Genomic DNA, 19,705 nt, shown 5'->3' on the forward strand with positions numbered 1-19,705 from the left:
AACCACATACGTTAATGTGGCATGCGTCTTAACCAGTAGGCTACCAGTTGTCCAACCAGTATAAGCAATGATTCTAGCAATAACTTGACTGTAGTCACAGGTGTTTATCCAGAATAAAAAGACTCATCCTGGACTGATCTTTGGGAAAATCTCTGTTTAAAATTTTATACATTTTAAATATATCTTTTTTTTCCAAACAAAGATTTCAAGGCACATATCTTCAGGCAGTTGTGGAGCAGGTTAGTGGGTCAATCTCCCTTTTCTCAAGGAGTCGTTTAGCAAGACACTAAATCCTAAAATGCTCCCAGTGGCCCGGCCTAGCGTCTTGCATGGCTGCTAGTGAGTGAGCTTTGTCCTGCTCAGATATAAAAGTGCTATATGGAGTGCAGTTTACAATTCAGTAATATTTACCATTGGGCCATCCTGCTGTATTACCAAATACTGTGATGATCTCGTTTCTGGTTCAATTCCAGACAAGGACCTCTGTTACATATTCCTCTCCCTCTTTCTCTTCCTGTCACCTCTTGAAAAAGTATGTATTTAGTGTAAATATGTAAATCTTTCATGAAAGTGAGTGACACATTTTTCAGATGATAGATGTCAGTGTTGAATTTCACATGAAAAAAAATCAGAAAAGATTAACCAAATGTAAAGAGAGTGGTTGCTAGGCAAAACAATGTACCCAGGAAAGGTGACTCAGTTGTTTTTGAAATTACATGGCCTGCTTCTTAACAGATTTCAATGGCCTAAAGGTTATTCAGTTTGCTTAGCACATAAATGACAAGGAGAACCATAATAGTTAAATTTGTGTCTGTGCCATGTTGTGTCTTGGCTTGTGTCTCTGTATATCTGCATAATTCATCATGTCTCCAGGTAATTTCAGCGACCGCAGGAGAATGCACAACTGCAGACATTTGCATTCACTAATTAATTTGTCATAATTCCACTCGGTACTTGATTAAAACTAATATTAATAATTTTAATTAACCAGAATAATAATTAAATTCCTATCAATCCGCAATTATTGCTCGGTGAAGTTTTAAATATTAGAGGCATTGAATGGCTCTCTGCTCATTTATTTTGATGTTCAACAGACGCGTTTGGGTCTGATTCGGTGGAAAGGTTGGTGTTGAACAGATGAGGTGGAGTGGTAATTACTTTAAGCTTTGCAACACACAAACACACACTTTCTCTTACACACACACACAAGCTTTAGTCTCATCTTTAAATTTGTGAGTTATTTGTACTGTCTTGTTTCCATCTGTATTTAAGCTCTCCGCTGTGGAGTAAGCAGTATGCAATGAATCTGTATTGTGGAAAGCACTTACATCTGACTTGACATGTTTTTCAATGCTTGATCCATTCGAAGAGTAAAAATGGAGGGGAACACTTATTGTTGCCGTGGGACTGTAATATTGCCAAATCCTGTGTTTATATTGTGTGTAAGATGATGTGACTTTCCGTCTGCCTCTGAAGACAGAGAGAGATGTTTTATTGGCACCTTTTGATCAAAAAACATGTTGCTACAGCGTATACATAAACAGAATAATGTGAATAATACATACAATGACTACATTTCTTTTTTAAGTAGCGATAAATAGTACATAGAGTTAAACAAGGACTTAGTGTTAAAAATGATAAATATAGTGATACACAAATAAAAAAAAGACAGATGGAAAATGATGCGTATTACGGTATTTAAAATAACCTTTTAACACCCGCTGTTCTGCCCGTGGGACACTAGTAATATTAACATGTAATGTACACTGAAAAGTACATAAAAGTATGTGGATACCTCCGTCCATATCAATGAGCCACACCGTTGCACTGGGTGACATGTGACTTTGTACTACACTGTACATTGTAAATAACTTTAGTATAAAGTCAAGAGTTTGTGATATGCAGCACAACAAGGTTGCAAAGCACTGTAAAAGAAACCGCATTTCCACACTTGCACAGTGGCATCTGCCTTACTACTCTCTGGACACTGAAAAAATCATCATTAGTAGTGTTTGGAGCTGTTCCTAAACAAACTGCAATGCCCAAAACTCAGGCTAATAGTTTTAGACAACAACAAAGGTTCCATGGCACAGAGGAATAAGATATATCAGGCTTTGGATGCACACACAAAACTTAGTAGGATTAATTCATTGTTGGTTTGTCTCTGCACACGAGCTTTCAATTCCCCAAAGCCAGGCCCAAGAAATTGTTGAGTTTAGTGTGAATAACTTGACTGACCTGCACAGAGCCGTGACCTCAACCCCATCCACCACCTTAAGGAAGAACACTGATTGCGAGCCAGGCCCTATCACCCAACATCAGTGCCTGGTATCATTGATGCTGTTGTGGCTGAATGGGAGCAAATCTCTGCAGCCTGGTTCCAAAATCTTGCAGAAACTCTTTCCAGAAGAGCGGATGCATAATAAAGCTCACATTTTTGAGATGAGATATTCAAAAATCCCATGTGGGGGTTACGTTTGGATGATCACATACTTTTGACCATATAGTGTTTTGTCAATAGTTTAGACTCTCATATTTTCAGTCGAGTGGTCACTTTCAAAATGTGAAATTTGATGTGTCCCTGTCTTCAAAGCAGTGAGGAAATCCAACAATATGATAAATCCTTGAAATATATATCTTCAGATTCAAGGGTCTAACATTCAAAAACTGTTTCAGTTTAGTTAGTGCTCAAGGGATAAAGAGGAAAGGAAAAAATGTCCTCCAAAAAACCATGTTTAGTTTTATGACATTTATATATTCTCCTGCCAGTGCTGCCATACAAACAGTTTCACAAAGGAGAGTTTGAATAAGCTCTTCTCTGGAGTTTCTTGTAAATTTAGTTAAAATGTAATTTCTTAAACATATCCTTCCTCTCTCTCTACTTCCCTAAGGCCCCATGCAGGAGACGGTCTTCGACTTCTGGAGGATGGTCTGGCAGGAGAACACGGCAGCTATCGTCATGGTGACCAACCTGGTGGAAGTGGGCAGGGTGGGTATTAATTACATGTTCACTCTAACCATAGATCTCCAATGAGATTACCTTACCCCCAGTTGACTGACAGCCTGATTGTATCCCAAGGCAAACGGAGCCATCTTTTTTTAGTGCCTGTGTGTCTTTGAACATCAGTACCCAGGTGTGTGTGTGTCTGTCTGTATGTGTGTGTGTGTGTGTGTGTGTGTGTGTGGCACACACATGCTGACTTAGTGAGGCATGTGTCTCGCGTGCCGCCAGCTCTTTTTCCATCTATCTGATCAGTGAGAAGTGAGAAGAAACTGATTGATAGCCTTCATTACCAGAGAGGCATCCAGGCGACTGACTACTGTTTCATCTGAGTGGCTCTATAACAGGAGATTATAACTGCTGCATAGCCGCCAGCTCCTACCAGGCTCCTCCGAGCAGAAACATCTCTTAATGTTGTCCTCAATGGACAAAGGGGGACTGTTATTGAGTGGCGAGGACGGTTCATAATGTTCAAAGTAATGGTAGAGTCTTGACTTTTTTATGTTCACTATAGCATGTGGCCTGACTTGGAAAAAAAAAAAAACAGAGCCCTACTTCAGTCCTAATTTGTTCCACTTAACTCGCACTGTAGTTCCTCCTGGTTAGGTTATAATCAAGAGAAAATGAAGGTCTTAACGTACAGTGTAATGCTTTGACTGCCAGGGGATTTTCTCTAAGAATTTTAAACACATTCACACTGAAAGGCCCTTAAACACAGGCACACCTTGATTTTGCTGATGTGCATTTTTTTTGGTGGGGCTTAAATGTAGCAGAGCTGATAATGATTCATGGGCCCATCTCTAGGTACCTCATTAGGCCGTTCTTCTACAGTGACTGAGCCCAGCCAGCCCCGCCCCACACCTTCTCCACACCTGCTTAGCTGCGGTGCCGTCCTCGGCGGGCCCGAGCCCCCAAACCGTCTGTTATATGATCCTTGTCCAATGGCGGGCGGTAGGCACAGTTGGTCACAGTGACGGTGGCTCCATAGAGGGCCCCATAAAATCACTCCGCCATATCACAGTGGGCCATCTGCTCGGCACAGTTGCTGATGAACTCTGGGAAATCCTGGCACACACACAGACGTGCACACACAGCCTCTGTCCCGCTGGTTTCACACACAGGGGCGGCGCTCGGCGTACTTTGATGTATGAGAGATTTGGTTTGGAAGGCAGTGTGCTGTGTGTGATGAGGTGATGCTAGGTGTGCTTCTTTTCCATACACTTTATCCATATGAGCGAATGAGTTCAAGCGCTGTATACGCACAGTCACACACTCATAAATGTGCCCACGCAAAAGAACATCTGTGTGTATGCAGGCATAATTTAGCCCAAAGGCTAATTCCCCCCAAACCAGGCGCCTGATTCAGTGTGATCTAATAAGGTAATGCCTTTTGCCTAATTCAATCTGGCTGGAAGCGGACGGTGGATTTGTGATTGTCATCAGGGATTAGTCATCAGGGGTGTCAGAGAGAGGGACCTGAAAGTCTCCCTCTGTCTGTGTCACTCCACAAACCAAAATCTCATTTCATTCCTAATCAGGGCATAAACTCCAGAAATGAAAATTGAATCTAGTTGTGGCTGATGTTGCATTTATCCCTCATCAAAAATTATCATTCTCTGATATACCTCCATGATCTCAATCCCTATTACCAGCCTTACTCCCTCAGTATCAACACTTTAATTGAACGGAGAGGGGGAAGAGGGGGTGGGGGTAATTTTGCACTCTTAATGATACCTAATACAAGTAATATTTCCAGGGGGGTGTTTTAGATTTCTGTTGGGAAATTTGTTTTAAACAGCTGAGGGTTTATTATTTCATGTCATTATTGGATTGTCATTATATCTCCCTCATCCAATTGTAGTACACTATTTTTTTAATATTTTGTCCTATTTCTCTGCACTGGTAGTCAAAAATTTAAGGTGGAGAAATCTGACACCCCCACAGTGCCTGATTCGCCGTGTCCCAGAGTTCTGTACGGTCTACCTTTAGACTCATTTTCACATTATCGATGAGCGAATGAGAAAGCAATAACGTGAGAATGAGCTCTCCATCGATACATAAGATTCCCATTTACAGCAGATCCTTGACCGGGGGCTGAAACTAATATGAAACGAATCTCATTTTGACTGAAAGAAATGCTTCAGAAATTGAAATATCAGGTGGCAAATGGGAGGTAATGTTATGTGACAATTATCTTTATTGGAAAAAATGATGGCCTAGCAACTACAGACATTCTAATAATTTGTATGAGTGTGTGCCATGAAATATAAGCTAGCACTGCATGTGCAAATGTAAATGAACTGCATTTCATATACATATACAGTACATTTGATACTTCCTCTTTACACTCTCAGGTGAAGTGCTGTAAATACTGGCCTGACGACACAGAGATCTACAGAGACATCAAGGTGACGCTGATAGAGACTGAGCTCCTGTCAGAGTATGTCATCAGGACCTTTGCTGTAGAGAAGGTACACTTTTTAACCTTTCTTTTCCACTGAGAGTTTTGAAACAACACTCCTTTTCAGCCTTCTTCACACTCACACAGCTGGGAGATTTTCAGTACTTGACCTCAAACTTTGGCCATTGAGCGACTCAGCTGAAGAAATTATGAGTTATGTGCTTTGCTTTGCTTGTGAGCAACACAAAGTGGTTTCTGAGTGGTCCTAGAGAGAGGCCCTGAAAACATTTTTCTCAGTCAGTTTTCATGAGTTATTAGGGCCAACATGAACACAAAAGTATCTGCAAAAACTCTTGATATTTAACAGGAGAGATTTCTGTATTTGTATTTTTGTCTGTGCTCTTTTCGCTGGTTTAAAACGGGAGAGGCTCAGTTCAAGAAAGGTGACCACACACTGTGCACTAATCAGGATTTAGCAACATTGAAATCGTTGAAATCAAACCACAACGACAATCTTGATAAAGCTGATTTGGTGAGTTTTATGAGTGTTACGCTCTTAATACATAACTAGGATATGTTTTCTGAACTTTGATTGTTGCTTATTTAGTCATGAATATTTAATGTTATTGAGAAATACTTAAAATTTGAAACCATGTTTTCAAAACCAACTTAATGTCACCTCATGTCACCCTTTATTTTAAAAGAACTCCATTAAGGTCTTAATGGAAATGACTTGTGCTGCCAGGTGTGTTGTCAGTCGTATTCATAAAATTTTTTGAATTCCACTTATCTCAACTTTTTTCAACTAGCAACAATTAGTTCAGCCCTGCTGGACATGCTCCATAATTTTTGCACTTCTCTCTTTTTTTTTAAGAAAATATACTGCAAAAGAATAACAACTGAAACATTTTTTATGTAACATGCACATTTTAAAGTATTTTTTTGTAGAATTTGCATTTGTATTGTAATTGATTGGTTGTGCTACAGATGCACCCTACACACCCCATGCATCCCACACCCCCCACCCTGAGGGTATGACATGGTGACACTGAGATTAAATGTCTGAAACACAAAGACTTTTTACTGTTTGATTTTTCTACAAACATTATACCATTAGAATAATTTGAAGGGTGCTATAAATAATACAATTCTACACATAGTATGTTTAAATAGTAACAACTCTCAATGACATAGAGCATATAAACAGAGACAAGTGTAATCATTACTAATGCATTTCACAGCAGTACATTAACCCCCAACACATTTGCTAAGGAAAGATAGCATGTGCTGTGCACTTTATCTAATGAAAGCTTTCCCAGTGGAACTCATTGAGACCCTCTCCAACCATTAAGTTCCTGCAACTACAAATATTACGTAAATAATACTGAAGAACAAGCAGTTCATAATTTAGGTATTATTAGGTATTTATAGTCATATTTAAAGAGTTGTTGCTTTGGGTTATACTGTAACAAGTGACAGTATAACCCAAAGCAACGGTCAATGAGTCCACACATAGAATAAAGTAAAACTAAATATTCCAACGTGATATAACTGCAAAAATGAATACCAATGTTAAATCCACAGTGCCCAGATAATGTAACATATACAGTAATCCTGTGTGCCTGAAAGGACCAGGCATTACTGAGAAGGGCTACAGAAAGAAATAAGGCCACAGCGGCCTTGGGCATCGTTTGCTGTTAGATAATGGAAGCTTTGCTCAACCCCTTCTCTACTTTGTCCATGAAGTGTCTGTGTCTGTGTCTGTTTGTATTCAATCCAACTCTGTATTTGCTTTCGAAGGACCTCTCACATTGTCTGTACACAGTATCCTCTGTCGTTGTACCACATCCCTGCCATCTTCTGCTGTGCTCTGTGTGTTTAACATGATGACTTTGTTCCCCAGAGAGGGGCTCATGAGATCCGAGAGATCCGACAGTTTCACTTCACGGGCTGGCCGGACCACGGTGTGCCCTATCACGCCACAGGCCTGCTGGGGTTTATTAGGAGAGTCAAGTCCAAGACCCTAACCAATGCTGGGCCCATGGTGATTCACTGCAGGTTGGTGTGCACTTGAACTGACCACTCTGTTTCATACTTGTGCTTCTACACTGTCTACCCAGTCAGTGTATACTTGTTATACAGTGTATATTTGTCTTACCAAGTAGTTAATAGTATTCTCCACAGTTGTATTCAGTCTGTAGATTGTAAACCAGCAGCGCTCAGCATCCTGAAGAGTGGAGCTATGCAAGACTATACGCCATAGCCAATATTTTGGAGGCAAATCAGAATGTAAAGTGATCAAACCACAGAATACAGAGGACAACATTATTTTTCCAGTGTTAGACTGACATGTTTGTCTCATCGTCTGTGTTAAAAAAAATCCTTTGGTCATTCAAAGTGCATGTGTCCTTAAAGGTTCACCTAAATTACAAAAAGACTATGATCATTTTACCTTGTGTTGTATCTAGCCATGAGGTTTTAGATATCCTTGTCTGAGAAGAGTTTGTAACTACTGTCTACCAATGAAATAGTCCCTATGAAAAGTGTTGCAAGTCTGTGGATTATCCAGAGCGACAGGGAAACCAATTCTGAAAGGGCATGTTGTTAAATATACATTTTTATTGCTGTTAACACCACAAATGACAATTACATTCACCTTCGTTGTATTTAGGCAGAAATATCAAAGACAAACAAAGTTGCATTATTCTATACTTTAAATGTCAAACTTTAACTTTCTTACTCCACTGAATAAAAGCAGCACTTTCTATTGTAACTCTGAGGTTTCTGATCTGTACGTTTGTCTGCAGTGCCGGGGCCGGTCGGACAGGCTGCTTCATCGTCATCGACATCATGCTGGACATGGCAGAGCGAGAGGGTGTGGTGGACATTTACAACTGCGTGAGGGAGCTGCGCTCACGGAGGGTCAACATGGTCCAGACTGAGGTACGGTAAATCTGGTCTCACACTGGCTTCAGCAGAGCTGGGCATGCCAGCAGAGACTCATCAGTAAAATATGGAGGAGTGAGGATGCAGCTTGACAGGCTGTTGCTATCAAAAGTGGATTAACTAGAATCAGAAAGTAATTCTAAGCATAAGCCCCACTTCTCTGGTGCTCCATAACAAATGCTCACAATTAATACCAAGGAAGGAACTCTTTTACAAACATGTTATGTTGTGGGGAAGAATAAATCATTACCTGACATTTGTCAATAATTCTGCAGCATAAGTGAGTCAGTAAAGGTTTTTAACAATTTTGGCAGTGACTTATGATGCCTATTTTCCCTGAAAATGCAGCATAATTAGTTTTAATTTTTTGTAGCCTGTCACTTTCAAGTGCCATTTCAAGTGTCGGTAATTGACCTCTGTCTGATGACTGTAAAGCGAGTGCTCTTCAGCGCTTGTTTTAACCTGCTTGAAATGTCAGATCAATGGTGTTTATAGTTACAGCAGACATATTTATGACTACAGCAGGAAGCAGTTTTTATTATACACGATGTGGTATCGTCATTCATCCCACCTCTACATTTGTGATAATCATTTCTCACAAAAAGGCATTTATTGGAGCACACACCCTAACTATTTCCCAGGGTGCTAAGCTCACGTGTTTGGCAATACTTGTTATAATAAAAGGGTTTAGAGGCTTGTAACTGAGAGCATTTAGCTCATATTGATAGCTGAAAACATCCCTGGCTCATCCTCCAGCTTTATGCCAGTGTGGGCTATCGAAGGACTTTGCGCTTTCCTGAACACCGGCCATCTGGAGGTGTCCATAGTCTCGTTGAATGCATCATTTCACCGTAATTCCCTTTAAATCACAGGCATCATTGGACTTAATGGGCAAATGTTTCATCGTTGACGTCCGAATTGGGATTTGAGTAACTGGAGACCAAATGTTGTTCACCCCGCGTCACTCTCCTCAAGTTCAGTGACCTTCAGAGTGTGTGTATGTGTATGTTTTCCCTCGCAGGTGTTCATGTTCATTGGCACAGCTCCTTAGCCCCCAGCCAGACACTAACTCTGCAACGTGGTTTAATCTGTCTGTGGAAGTGAAAAGCTTTGTCGTTGTTTATACTTTATGAACTCAGATAAGATCTATCAATTTGTGGATTTTGGTTTGAGTGCCGAATTGCCAACAACCCTCCAATCCAGCCTGAGCTAGTCAAACTCTCAGGTCAACAGTTCACATTCTGCACAAGACTTAACAAATGGCAACACATGTTTCTCTGTAAATCTGTAAATCAGTGACCCCTGTGCATGTGTGCGGATTTTGGTCCGAAGTGACAAGGAAGTGTCAGCTGAAAATGTCACTTCAGAATAGATTTACATCAAGCCTCAAGCTGTGTCACCATGTCGACTGCTTGACTGACTGACATGAGGAGGAGGAAACGTGTGACGATTTCCTGGTTCTCTCTGCATGACATTAAGGACAAGAGCGGTTGTTTTTGTTGACCTCAACCTTATACCATGCCGTAATCATGCCAATAATGATGATGAAATCTACACCTTGCTCAGGCCACCCAGGTTGATAGGATCATGGACAACGTGAAAAGGTCAAAGCATTGAAGAAAATACCTTCTTCCAGGCCTCTAAACATTTTTAAGGTTGTTTAAAATGTCATTGAATTCAGAGTTTATTCTGGGAATAAAATCAGCTATTTACCAAAAAATGCAAAAATATGTAATGTAACCTTTAAACATAGACAATGACAAATATTAGTCATAGAAACAGCCTGAGGGGTAGAGAATAATCATGGTAAGGTCGTGAAAAGGTCATTGAATTCTTCTAGCAAAAACTCAGAGAACACTGGCTCATGCATTTCTGCTGCTGCTGGTAAAATTAAAAAAAAAAATCTGTCTCATGGCTGTTTTCTGCAAATGTTGTCTGTTGTCATGAGTCTTAGGAGTTTGATAGATCCGCAATGAGGATGCTGTTTTTTGCAGGAGCAGTATGTCTTCATCCATGATGCCATTTTGGAGGCATGTCTGTGTGGCGACACCACCATTCCTGCCAGTCAGCTCCGCTCTGTCTACTATGATATGAACCGCCTGGACCCGCAGACCAACTCCAGCCCCATTAAGGAGGAGTTCAGAGTAAGGAGTTTTTAATATAATAAGACAAATAAAAAAAACAGTGTATGTAAATCATTAATAAAGCATTTACTCAAGTGCAGGGCAAGTTCAAAACAACAGTAAACATGTTGTCTCTTGATGAATGGCACATTCCCCCTCCTGGGCCAATCAGTAGCAAATCTATCACCTTGCATTAATCTATAACAGCAGCACCCCTCCTCGGACCAATCAGTGTTATATGAGAGGTATTGTCCCCCTAAGTTTCATCACAGTCGCAACAGGGGAGTCAGAGCTATCGCTAATGTAGCTGATTAGAGAATTGCATTGTTAATTACCATATTGGGAGATAATTAGCACACTCTAGTGCCTACCTTCCTGCATCAGTATTAAAGTGTGCAATTCCGCTTCAACCTTACAGACTTTGAATATGGTGACTCCCACGCTGCGGGTGGAGGACTGCAGCATCGCCCTGCTGCCCAGGAACCACGAGAAAAATCGCTGCATGGACGTCCTGCCTCCAGACCGTTGCCTCCCCTTCCTGATCACCATCGACGGGGAGAGCTCCAATTACATCAACGCTGCCCTCATGGATGTAAGAGTCAAACACAGACAAGAACATGTAAACTTGTAGGCGCATTTCCTGGGTTTCCAATACAGAGTGGCTTAAAGGAGCATTCCAGCATTATTGGAATTCTTGCTAAATGCATTACTGTAATTTTAAAGTGGTAAAGTAACACTGAGTCACAAGGCAGGAGACAACTGCTCCTTTCCTTGTGAAATGAAACACTCCAACATGTTGCTTTTCTTGTTAATAATGTTAAAGCAGGTATTTTGCCCGCTGGTCTGCACCATGTGCTCTGAAAGTTAAAAATAACATTGCTAATGTTAACTTTGAATTTTTAAATACCTGAAAATAGATCACTGCACTCAAAATCCATGGTTGCTCAGCTGGAAATATCTTAATGCAGTGCTGTAGAGTTGATACTTTGACTAGAGCGGGACGTAAAAAAAACAGCTGGTCAGATAATTGACTTGACTTAATACATTAACTGAAAGCAAGGAACATTGAGTCTCAGGTTTTTACCTCATAAAATCAGATAAACCAATTCAAAAAATAGGCAGACCTTGAATAGCCACACACCTTAAATACTCCACTTGGTCTCAGCTATATTACAAACACATGAAAGCGAAATGTTCAAATGGCTTGTAAGTGAATGGTAAGCTGAAAGGCTTGCATCTTGACTTTGACTTGAACAAATCTGCTTTTGCAAACTTGTGACTTGACGTTGACCAGCTCTTAAGGACTTACGTAAGTGTTGAGTTGGATTTGTTCTGACTTGATTGGACTTGGACCCCAAAATACATAAAAACAGCTGTCTTAAGGTGACATCATATTATCTGTGATCAATCAGATATCTGTCTGTCGATCTGCAATAACCAAAAGGCACCAAAACACAATGCAAAAGTGTTAAATTTATTCAGGGTGGACCTAACAAAGAACAGCTTGACAATAATGCACGTGTCTTGTGATGGACTTTTTGGCTCTTGCCCGGATTGCACAGGTGACCTTTCAGGTGCAGCGTTGCCTCAGTGTCCACTGGCTACCTTTGGGAGCCAGAAACCACATTAAAAGTGCAGTGTCCTAATATAATCTCCCTAGACATGGAATCTCCATTAGAAAAACAACACTCAGTGAAAAGCAGGTTAAAGGATGGAGGTCATTTTTAAAATGGTCATAGGTTTATCCTTTATTTATTATTCATTATTCTGTGCTATACAATAAGAACGAGTTATATTCAGCGGTGGATTTTCATCTTGTTCTCTTGCTTCTTCTCCTTCTATTCTCCTCTTTCTCCTTCAGAGTTACAAGCAGCCTTCTGCATTCATAGTGACCCAGCACCCACTGCCAAACACAGTGAAGGACTTCTGGAGATTGGTGCTGGACTACCACTGCACGTCCATAGTAATGCTCAACGACGTAGACCCAGCCCAGGTAAACCCGACCTGATACGTGTGCACAAACACACATACTGTACAAACAGCACACAATATAATACACAAAGGATATCGCAAGAAGTGCACTCACAAATAGATGACAGATGAAGCAGCACCTTTCATCGGTGGGAACTGGATTTAGAAAAAGATTGTTTTTTTCTTGTTTTCTTCCAATATGAACCCAGGGATGTATCTGTGCTGGCAAACACATATATATGCGTACACAGAATATGTTTGAAATGAGGCAGATGCTGCAGAGTGGAAGAGGACTTGGCATGAAAGCGCAGGTAGATGGAGAGACAGGCCTGTGGAAGAGACTCTCCAGATTTCTCAGCCCGAGGCTCTGTCATAACACCCGGGGATCAAAGCCTGAAGCCAGGCTGCTCTCCCCATCCAAATCCCCTTTCCCTAGGTGACTGACTGACTGGCTGACTGGCTGGATAGAAAAGGCCTTTCATTCAATATTCTCACTGTAGCCAGCCAGTCAGCCAGCCAAGGAGGCAGCACAGGTGGGAAGGGAGGAAGGGGATGTGTGGATGGAAGCGAGGGAGATGGAGGTTCACCATGTTTCTCCATCAGCATCTTTATTTTTGCATCTGTTAAATTTGTCAAGTTTTGACAGGCTCTCAAAGGAAGCTAGAACATGGTGGTTTTCCTGCCACACAGACTGTATATGTGTTTGTGCTCTTTTGTGTGTAAGAGAAAGAAAGTGAGTCCATCTGTGTATGCAGTGCGTGAGAGTGCATACTCAGGCCCGTTTGTGTATTTACATTCTTCTCAGGTAGTCTTCTTTTTTTCTTGTTTGTTCATGTCTGTGTGTCTCTGCATGGAGGCATGTCTGCCTGTGTAGAATCTGTCCATCTGTGTATTTGTGCGCTTCCACTAGTCTGATTTACTGCTGCGAGGACGGTGGTGTGCTCTGCAGGTGCATGTTCTTAACTAAGCTTTCTCTCCTGAGGAGCAGAAATAGGGGAGATTTTGAGGTTCTTACGAGGCTGTCCCAGGGGTTTATTTCTCCCTCTGTACTTTTGAACACTATATCAAAGGAGTCAGTAACACTGTTTATCAATGACTGCTTATTAATACCTACAACTATTGCTATATTTTTATTTAAATTGATGTATATATACATTTTCAGTTAACTGACTAATTGTTTAATTTGTAAAATGTCACAAAATAGAGTGAAAAATTCCCATCACAAGTTACCCAAATCCCAAGGTCACATCTCCAAATAACTGCCCAACACTTTAAAATCCAAAAGTATTCAATTTACAGTACATTTGAAAATCTCAAAACAGCTCTTTTGGGAGCATTTTCGCTTGATAATTGAATCAAATGATTAATCAGTAGTAAAAAATAGTTGTCAATTAATTATGTATCCATCAACCAGTCTTTGAATCAACTCATCTTGTGATTACATTTTTCCTCACAAAGAGGAAGCCTAAAAAATAAGAGCCTGAAAAATAAGTCTGTGTGTGTGTTTTTTCTGAAGAGCTAAGAGCAATTAGCCGAAGTTTCTGAGGAATTTCTTTTTGATTTGCTGAACTACGGGTCAGTCGATGATGAGAAGGCTCTCTTACATCTTACATCTGTGTTTAGTGTTCTTTCTGTCAAAAACGTATTCTCGCTTTTGTGTGAATGTTCTCCACTGAAGGGGCAATTCACATTTTTTTCTAAAGAAAGCACTTAGAATTTATTCACCTTCTATGTCTCTGCCTTTCGTTCCTTATCATTCATGTTCTCAAACTGTTTAATCCTACATAAACCTCTCTTAACAGTACTCTACAGTATGTGTAAGAAGTTAAAAACCTTTTCACTGGCTTCAGTCAGCAGGGTTTTTATTCCAAAACTAATGAATCTTCTTCTTTTTCTTTGTTTTCTTTGTGTGTTTTTCTTTTTTTATGCCTGTGTATGTGTGTGTGTGTTTGTGTACCTGCATTTCTCTGTGTGTGAATGTATGTGTGTGTGTGTCCGTGCATATTTTTTTTTAGTTGTGCCCACAGTACTGGCCAGAAAACGGAGTCCACCGCCACGGACCTATCCAAGTGGAGTTCGTCTCCGCGGACTTAGAGGAGGACATCATCAGCAGAATATTTCGGATCTACAATGCAGCGCGGGTACGGTCACACAGGAGGGTCATACAAACAGAAAATCTTTTTTTTTTTTTAGGGCAAAAGAACAAAAAATACATTTATGTGAGTAAGTTCACATGTAGTTTTTCTGCAGTGCAGTGTTCATTCTGTGACTGCACACCTCACACGTCCCACTCCTTCTCTGGCCTGTTCTGTCAAGCTGTGCAGAGGCAGAGTCATTCTTTAACTGCACAGCACCAGTGATTGGACCAAGGTGTGATTTCCTGAGTCACATGTCTTTCAGGCAGCTTGAGAAATGTTCACACATAGATAAAAAAGGTAGAAACCAAGTTGAACTATCTGACTGTTCCTTCAATCAACACTTTTTTGGTAGAACATGTGTCTGTCTTAAAGGGTCAGTTCACCCAAATTACAAGGAAACACATTTTCTCATTTACAATAAGTCATATCTAGCTGTGTAAATAGGTTTGATTTTAATTGTGTAGGTTTTGGGATCTATACCCCCTAAAATTAAGCAGTGACTACTTGTGACCCCAAACTACAGGTATGTCCATTCTGTTCTGATGGAGCAGTTCAACCAAAGGAGTAATTTTTCCCTCTCAGATTAAGTCTTTATTTTAATGACTTTTGGGGGCAAAAAGGTGATCAAAGTATCCAGTATTTCACAAAAAAAAAAAAAAATTAGAAAAGAGTCAGAAAAAAATTCCACCTTAATTTTTATTTTCATTGCTGTGAGCAACACAAACAGAATTCTTTCACCTGAATTGTGTTGGAGAGGAGGAAGAAATCTTACAGAATAATATCTCAATTAACACTAAATCTGCATAAGTGGATACCATCACACGTAGGTTAGACAATATGGTAAAGGACTATGCAAAAATTATTGGGGTATTGGGGTAAGGCCCTCCACAGTGTTATTAATATTTTCTTTGGAAGCTACACCTGACATAGAAAAAAAATGCAATACCTTCCCTCCTATATCTCAAAATAATATATTTGTGGCATAGCATAGCAAGAGCTGCTAAACAGTTAGGCCTATAACAGCTTGTTGCTGATGGATTTGAGCATCACAATATTTTCTCCTGAGAATGCATGAAGATAAAATTCTGGGATGAGAAAACTCTCCTTTGGGCAAATTTTCGAACATACACCACCCTCCCCCCCTTTTCTTACCCTTTTCCCCCACACTGATCACTTTCGTACGGTCTCTAATTTGAGTGAACTGACCCTTTTAAACTTTGAGCTACCACACATCTCTGTACAGACGCCGGAGTCACCTGCAGTCACCTGCGTAAGCTTCTTACCCCAACTGTCTGCCCGGGGTTGTCAATAATCGCGCCTCATATTAACGTGTTATAACAGCCTCTGGCCGACAGAGGCACCAAGTGGAATACAATCTAATCACACATGATCACTGACAAGTGTTATTGATCAATATGTCTGAGTGTGATTTAGAGTGTCTGTATCTTAGATTGCTTAACTATCTGTCTCCAGCAGTAACTGTGCTCATCTATCAACCCGTCTATCAGCACACTCATCTCGCCAATGACTCCTCTTGCCCTTATCCATCTCTTGTCCTACTTGCTGCCATTGAGGCTTAGCTTAGCCCTGCATCTTTACAGTCTGATTGCATCTTTGCACAGCAGCGATTAACTCTCCCCCCCGCCTGTTAACCTGGGATAACTGGTGTGTCCTTCCCCTCCAGCCACAGGACGGCTACCGGATGGTGCAGCAGTTCCAGTTCCTGGGCTGGCCCATGTACAGAGACACGCCCATGTCCAAACGCTCCTTCCTCAAACTGATTCGACAGGTGGACAAGTGGCAGGAGGAGTACGACGGGGGCGAGGGACGCACTGTGGTCCACTGTCTGTAAGTTTCCTCAACACTCAGTGCAGAGAGGTTGATTCAGTGCTAGCATTAAAGATGAAACATCTCCATCTACTGACTGAAGAGCTTTACTGCATCAAAAAAAAAAAAACTGAAACTACTAAGCCCACTGGGAGCTTCATTATGAACCCTAAAGTTTCTCTATCAAAACTACATTTTATTTAACATGCTTAAATTATACATATATATTATATTATATATATATATATATATATACATATATATATGTTATATTTCATGTTCTAACACTTGGCTGCTGTGTGACATCTATAGGAATGGAGGCGGTCGCAGTGGGACATTCTGTGCCATCAGCATTGTGTGTGAGATGCTTCAACACCAGCGATCTGTGGATGTTTTCCATGCTGTCAAAACACTGAGGAACAATAAACCCAATATGGTGGACTTACTGGTGAGGAGCCCTGAAGCCGCTGAACACTTTTTTCAAACACTTTTACCAAATGATATTTAAACGTCACTTAATTCTACTTTCTTGTGGTCAGTAAGTTACCTAATCATGATGTTGTTGCCCAAACCATCTAGTGATCAGTTTACATCAGTTCAAAGAAACATTAGCAATAGTATTTGACTATTTTACTTATTAAAATCTTATGTTTTATCAATATGGTATCCTATCTAACTTGAGCATTTGATTCCCTTCATAATATTTAATTTAATATTGATAAGAAATCATTTTTGTTCCACCTCTTGAAGAAATTCAACCGAAATTATCATTAAAAAGTTATCTGTGGGGCATCCTGGTGGTCTATGGGTTTAAAATGTTGACCATGTAATTGAAGTCTGTGTTGAATGCCATCCCCCCTTCATTTCCTTTTTACTCTCTATTGTAAAATACTTTTATAAAAGGTATCTGAAAGTCTTCAAAAATCCTGTTATGCTAATAATTAGCCAAAGTCAGTTGATTCTTTATGATTTCTTATTAGTCTATGTATCTCCAAGCCTGGATTATCAAAGCCTTCACTGTCTATAAATGTTTTGTGCTAACTTTGGTAATATGGAAATGTGCACTACTGAAGGGCCATAAGGTGGGTCTTGCTTCAGTAGGGTCCTGTATTTAAAAGGGGTCTTTTGTCACCTTTACGATTTCAGTTTCCTTTATGTTTTCATGGTTCATATTTGTGTTGGGTCACATTACCCCCTGGGGCTGTATGATATTCCAGCATAGGAATACTGTATACAATTAATAGGTTAATAGGGGCCCAGCTGCTCATTAGGGTCCCGACCAGGTTAATCCAATATGTACATCTCTCTAATGTGTTGTCTGTTTCACCTTGTCTCCTAGGACCAGTACAAGTTTTGTTACGAAGTGGCGCTGGAGTACTTGAACTCTGGGTAACTCGGAGCTACTGTACCCACCAGAGACTTAAAGTTTGGGACATTACAGAAGACTACAGCTCACATGTGTGCATTGTGCTAAGTGTGTGTGTCACCGACCCGACAGGAACAAGGTAGACACACAACCATACATGCAGCTCCTTTGACCAGCTCTCTTCTTCTTTTTCTTCTGGTCTTCAGTTGGTCTAAATGGGAAAGGTAGGCAGAGTTGTACAGTGTTCAATATCACAGCCTGTTTCTGTCAGTACCGGCTAAGGAAGCCAGCAGGAGCACAAAGAGCTTTTTTTTTCTTTCCTCTGCAGTGAGTTGCCTCCTCTCTGGATCCCTCTTTCCCTCCGTCTCTATCTCTCTCTCAGCCGCCTGTAGTCCCGTGGTTGTTGCCTTGATCCTCATTGGACGACAAGCATTAAATACCGTCCAGTTTTCCGTGGAATACGATACACTGTACATAATGTAATGTGTTCATTTTATTCTCTCCGATTTCTGTTTTTTGCTCAGCTCATGATTAAAAGTCACTAAATGCAGGCGCTCAAAGCTAAATGTTACTAAATGTCCTGTAAATCTATGACTTCTAGATGATTATTGCTTCATACTGTATGCTGGGGGCAGCTGGCACAGTCTACATCTGCTTACCTTATTTCCTGTACAGGGATCCAAAGCTTTATTTGCACTTCCATTGAATTCTTGTTGTGCATATTGTACAGATTTCTGTAGATTATTTATTCACAGTATGTACTTTTTTTGTGACTCGCAGTAAGTGACAATCATATGTTATGTATAGGTTTGGTTTATTGACTGTATTGTGTGCTTTCTTTTGGTCATCTGTATGACAGATCAGTTCCATTGTAAAGAAAAAAGATATTATATAAATGTATCTACAATATTGTATTATGTATCTCTTTCTTTTTGAGTGGAGCTGGGAAAGACGACATTAGGGGGACATCTGCTGGAGAGATGAGGTATAACACAGTCACTCCCTTACCGTACAGTATATGATCTAAGATGTTGAATGAAAGCATTGTTAGAATTTGGTTCTGTTTATGTTTCAACCTGTTAAATAATGATAATAAATAACATATTTTGGCATTATGCCAGTCACATTATCACAACGCATCACTCGTTGGTCTCGCTAAAACTTGCAGTAGGAGAGATTTGCAGTATTTGAACTGCAAAGCCACCATGAGAGTTTACTTTAATTAAACTAGAGATGTTGTGAAATCATGGTCCGATATTGTGACTGTTCTGACTGGGAGAACTTTGATTTCAAATTCATTCAACAAATATTCTTTAAAACTAACTAAATCTATTTGTAAAATAATTTGAATACCATCTTTATTATCCTAACATACAGTATAACTGAAGACCACTGATGAATACAGTGGCAGTTTTGAAAGTTGTAAATGTGAGATCTACCTACAGATTCAGTTAGGCTTAAGTCAGGGGACTGTGAGGGCTGTTCTCAAACCTTCATTTTGCGTCTCTTGAGGTATTCCAGTCTGGATTTCGAGGTATGTTTAGGATCATTATCCTGTTGTAGAAGCCTTCCTCTTTTCAGCTACAGCTTTTTTACAGACAGTGTGATGTTTGCTGGTATTTAGTGGAATCCTTTCTTCCCTCCACCCTTGCAATGTTTCCTGTGCCTCTGGCTGCAACACAACACCAAAGCATGATAGATCCACCCCCATGCTTACCAGTTGGCAAGGTGTTCTTTTCATGAAATGCTGCTCCTTTTTCTCTCCAAACATACCTTTACTGATTGTGGCCAAAGAGTTTTAACTTCATCAGTCCGCAGCAATTGATTCCAAAATGTATCAGGCTTCTGTAGATGTTCAATTGCAAACTTCTGCCGGTGGATTTTATGATCAGGACACAGGTAAGGTTTTCTTCTACTGACTCTTCCATGAAG

General features: G+C 40.3%; 1 protein-coding gene across 8 annotated transcripts in view; it reads left to right on the forward strand.

The window, feature by feature from the left end:
• The window catches only part of LOC122993732 (receptor-type tyrosine-protein phosphatase mu-like), a 160,945-nt gene extending 142,260 nt beyond the window's left edge, over positions 1-18,685 (forward strand). For 6 of the 8 annotated variants that reach the window (XM_044368128.1, XM_044368130.1, XM_044368133.1 and 3 more), the window contains 11 exons: positions 2,892-2,989; positions 5,356-5,472; positions 7,306-7,460; positions 8,210-8,345; positions 10,343-10,492; positions 10,890-11,063; positions 12,333-12,464; positions 14,458-14,583; positions 16,265-16,428; positions 16,720-16,855; positions 17,747-18,685. In XM_044368128.1, the coding sequence (XP_044224063.1) occupies positions 2,892-2,989; positions 5,356-5,472; positions 7,306-7,460; positions 8,210-8,345; positions 10,343-10,492; positions 10,890-11,063; positions 12,333-12,464; positions 14,458-14,583; positions 16,265-16,428; positions 16,720-16,855; positions 17,747-17,800 (1,442 nt within the window). In that variant the 3' untranslated portion in view covers positions 17,801-18,685. The remainder of the gene's footprint in view (positions 1-2,891; positions 2,990-5,355; positions 5,473-7,305; positions 7,461-8,209; positions 8,346-10,342; positions 10,493-10,889; positions 11,064-12,332; positions 12,465-14,457; positions 14,584-16,264; positions 16,429-16,719; positions 16,856-17,746) is intronic. The other 2 variants (XM_044368129.1, XM_044368131.1) reach the window with 2 other exon arrangements.
• The last annotated feature ends 1,020 nt before the right edge of the window (positions 18,686-19,705 follow it).

This window comes from Thunnus albacares, chromosome 12 (genome assembly GCF_914725855.1).
Source record: "Thunnus albacares chromosome 12, fThuAlb1.1, whole genome shotgun sequence".
Lineage (NCBI taxonomy): Eukaryota > Metazoa > Chordata > Actinopteri > Scombriformes > Scombridae > Thunnus > Thunnus albacares.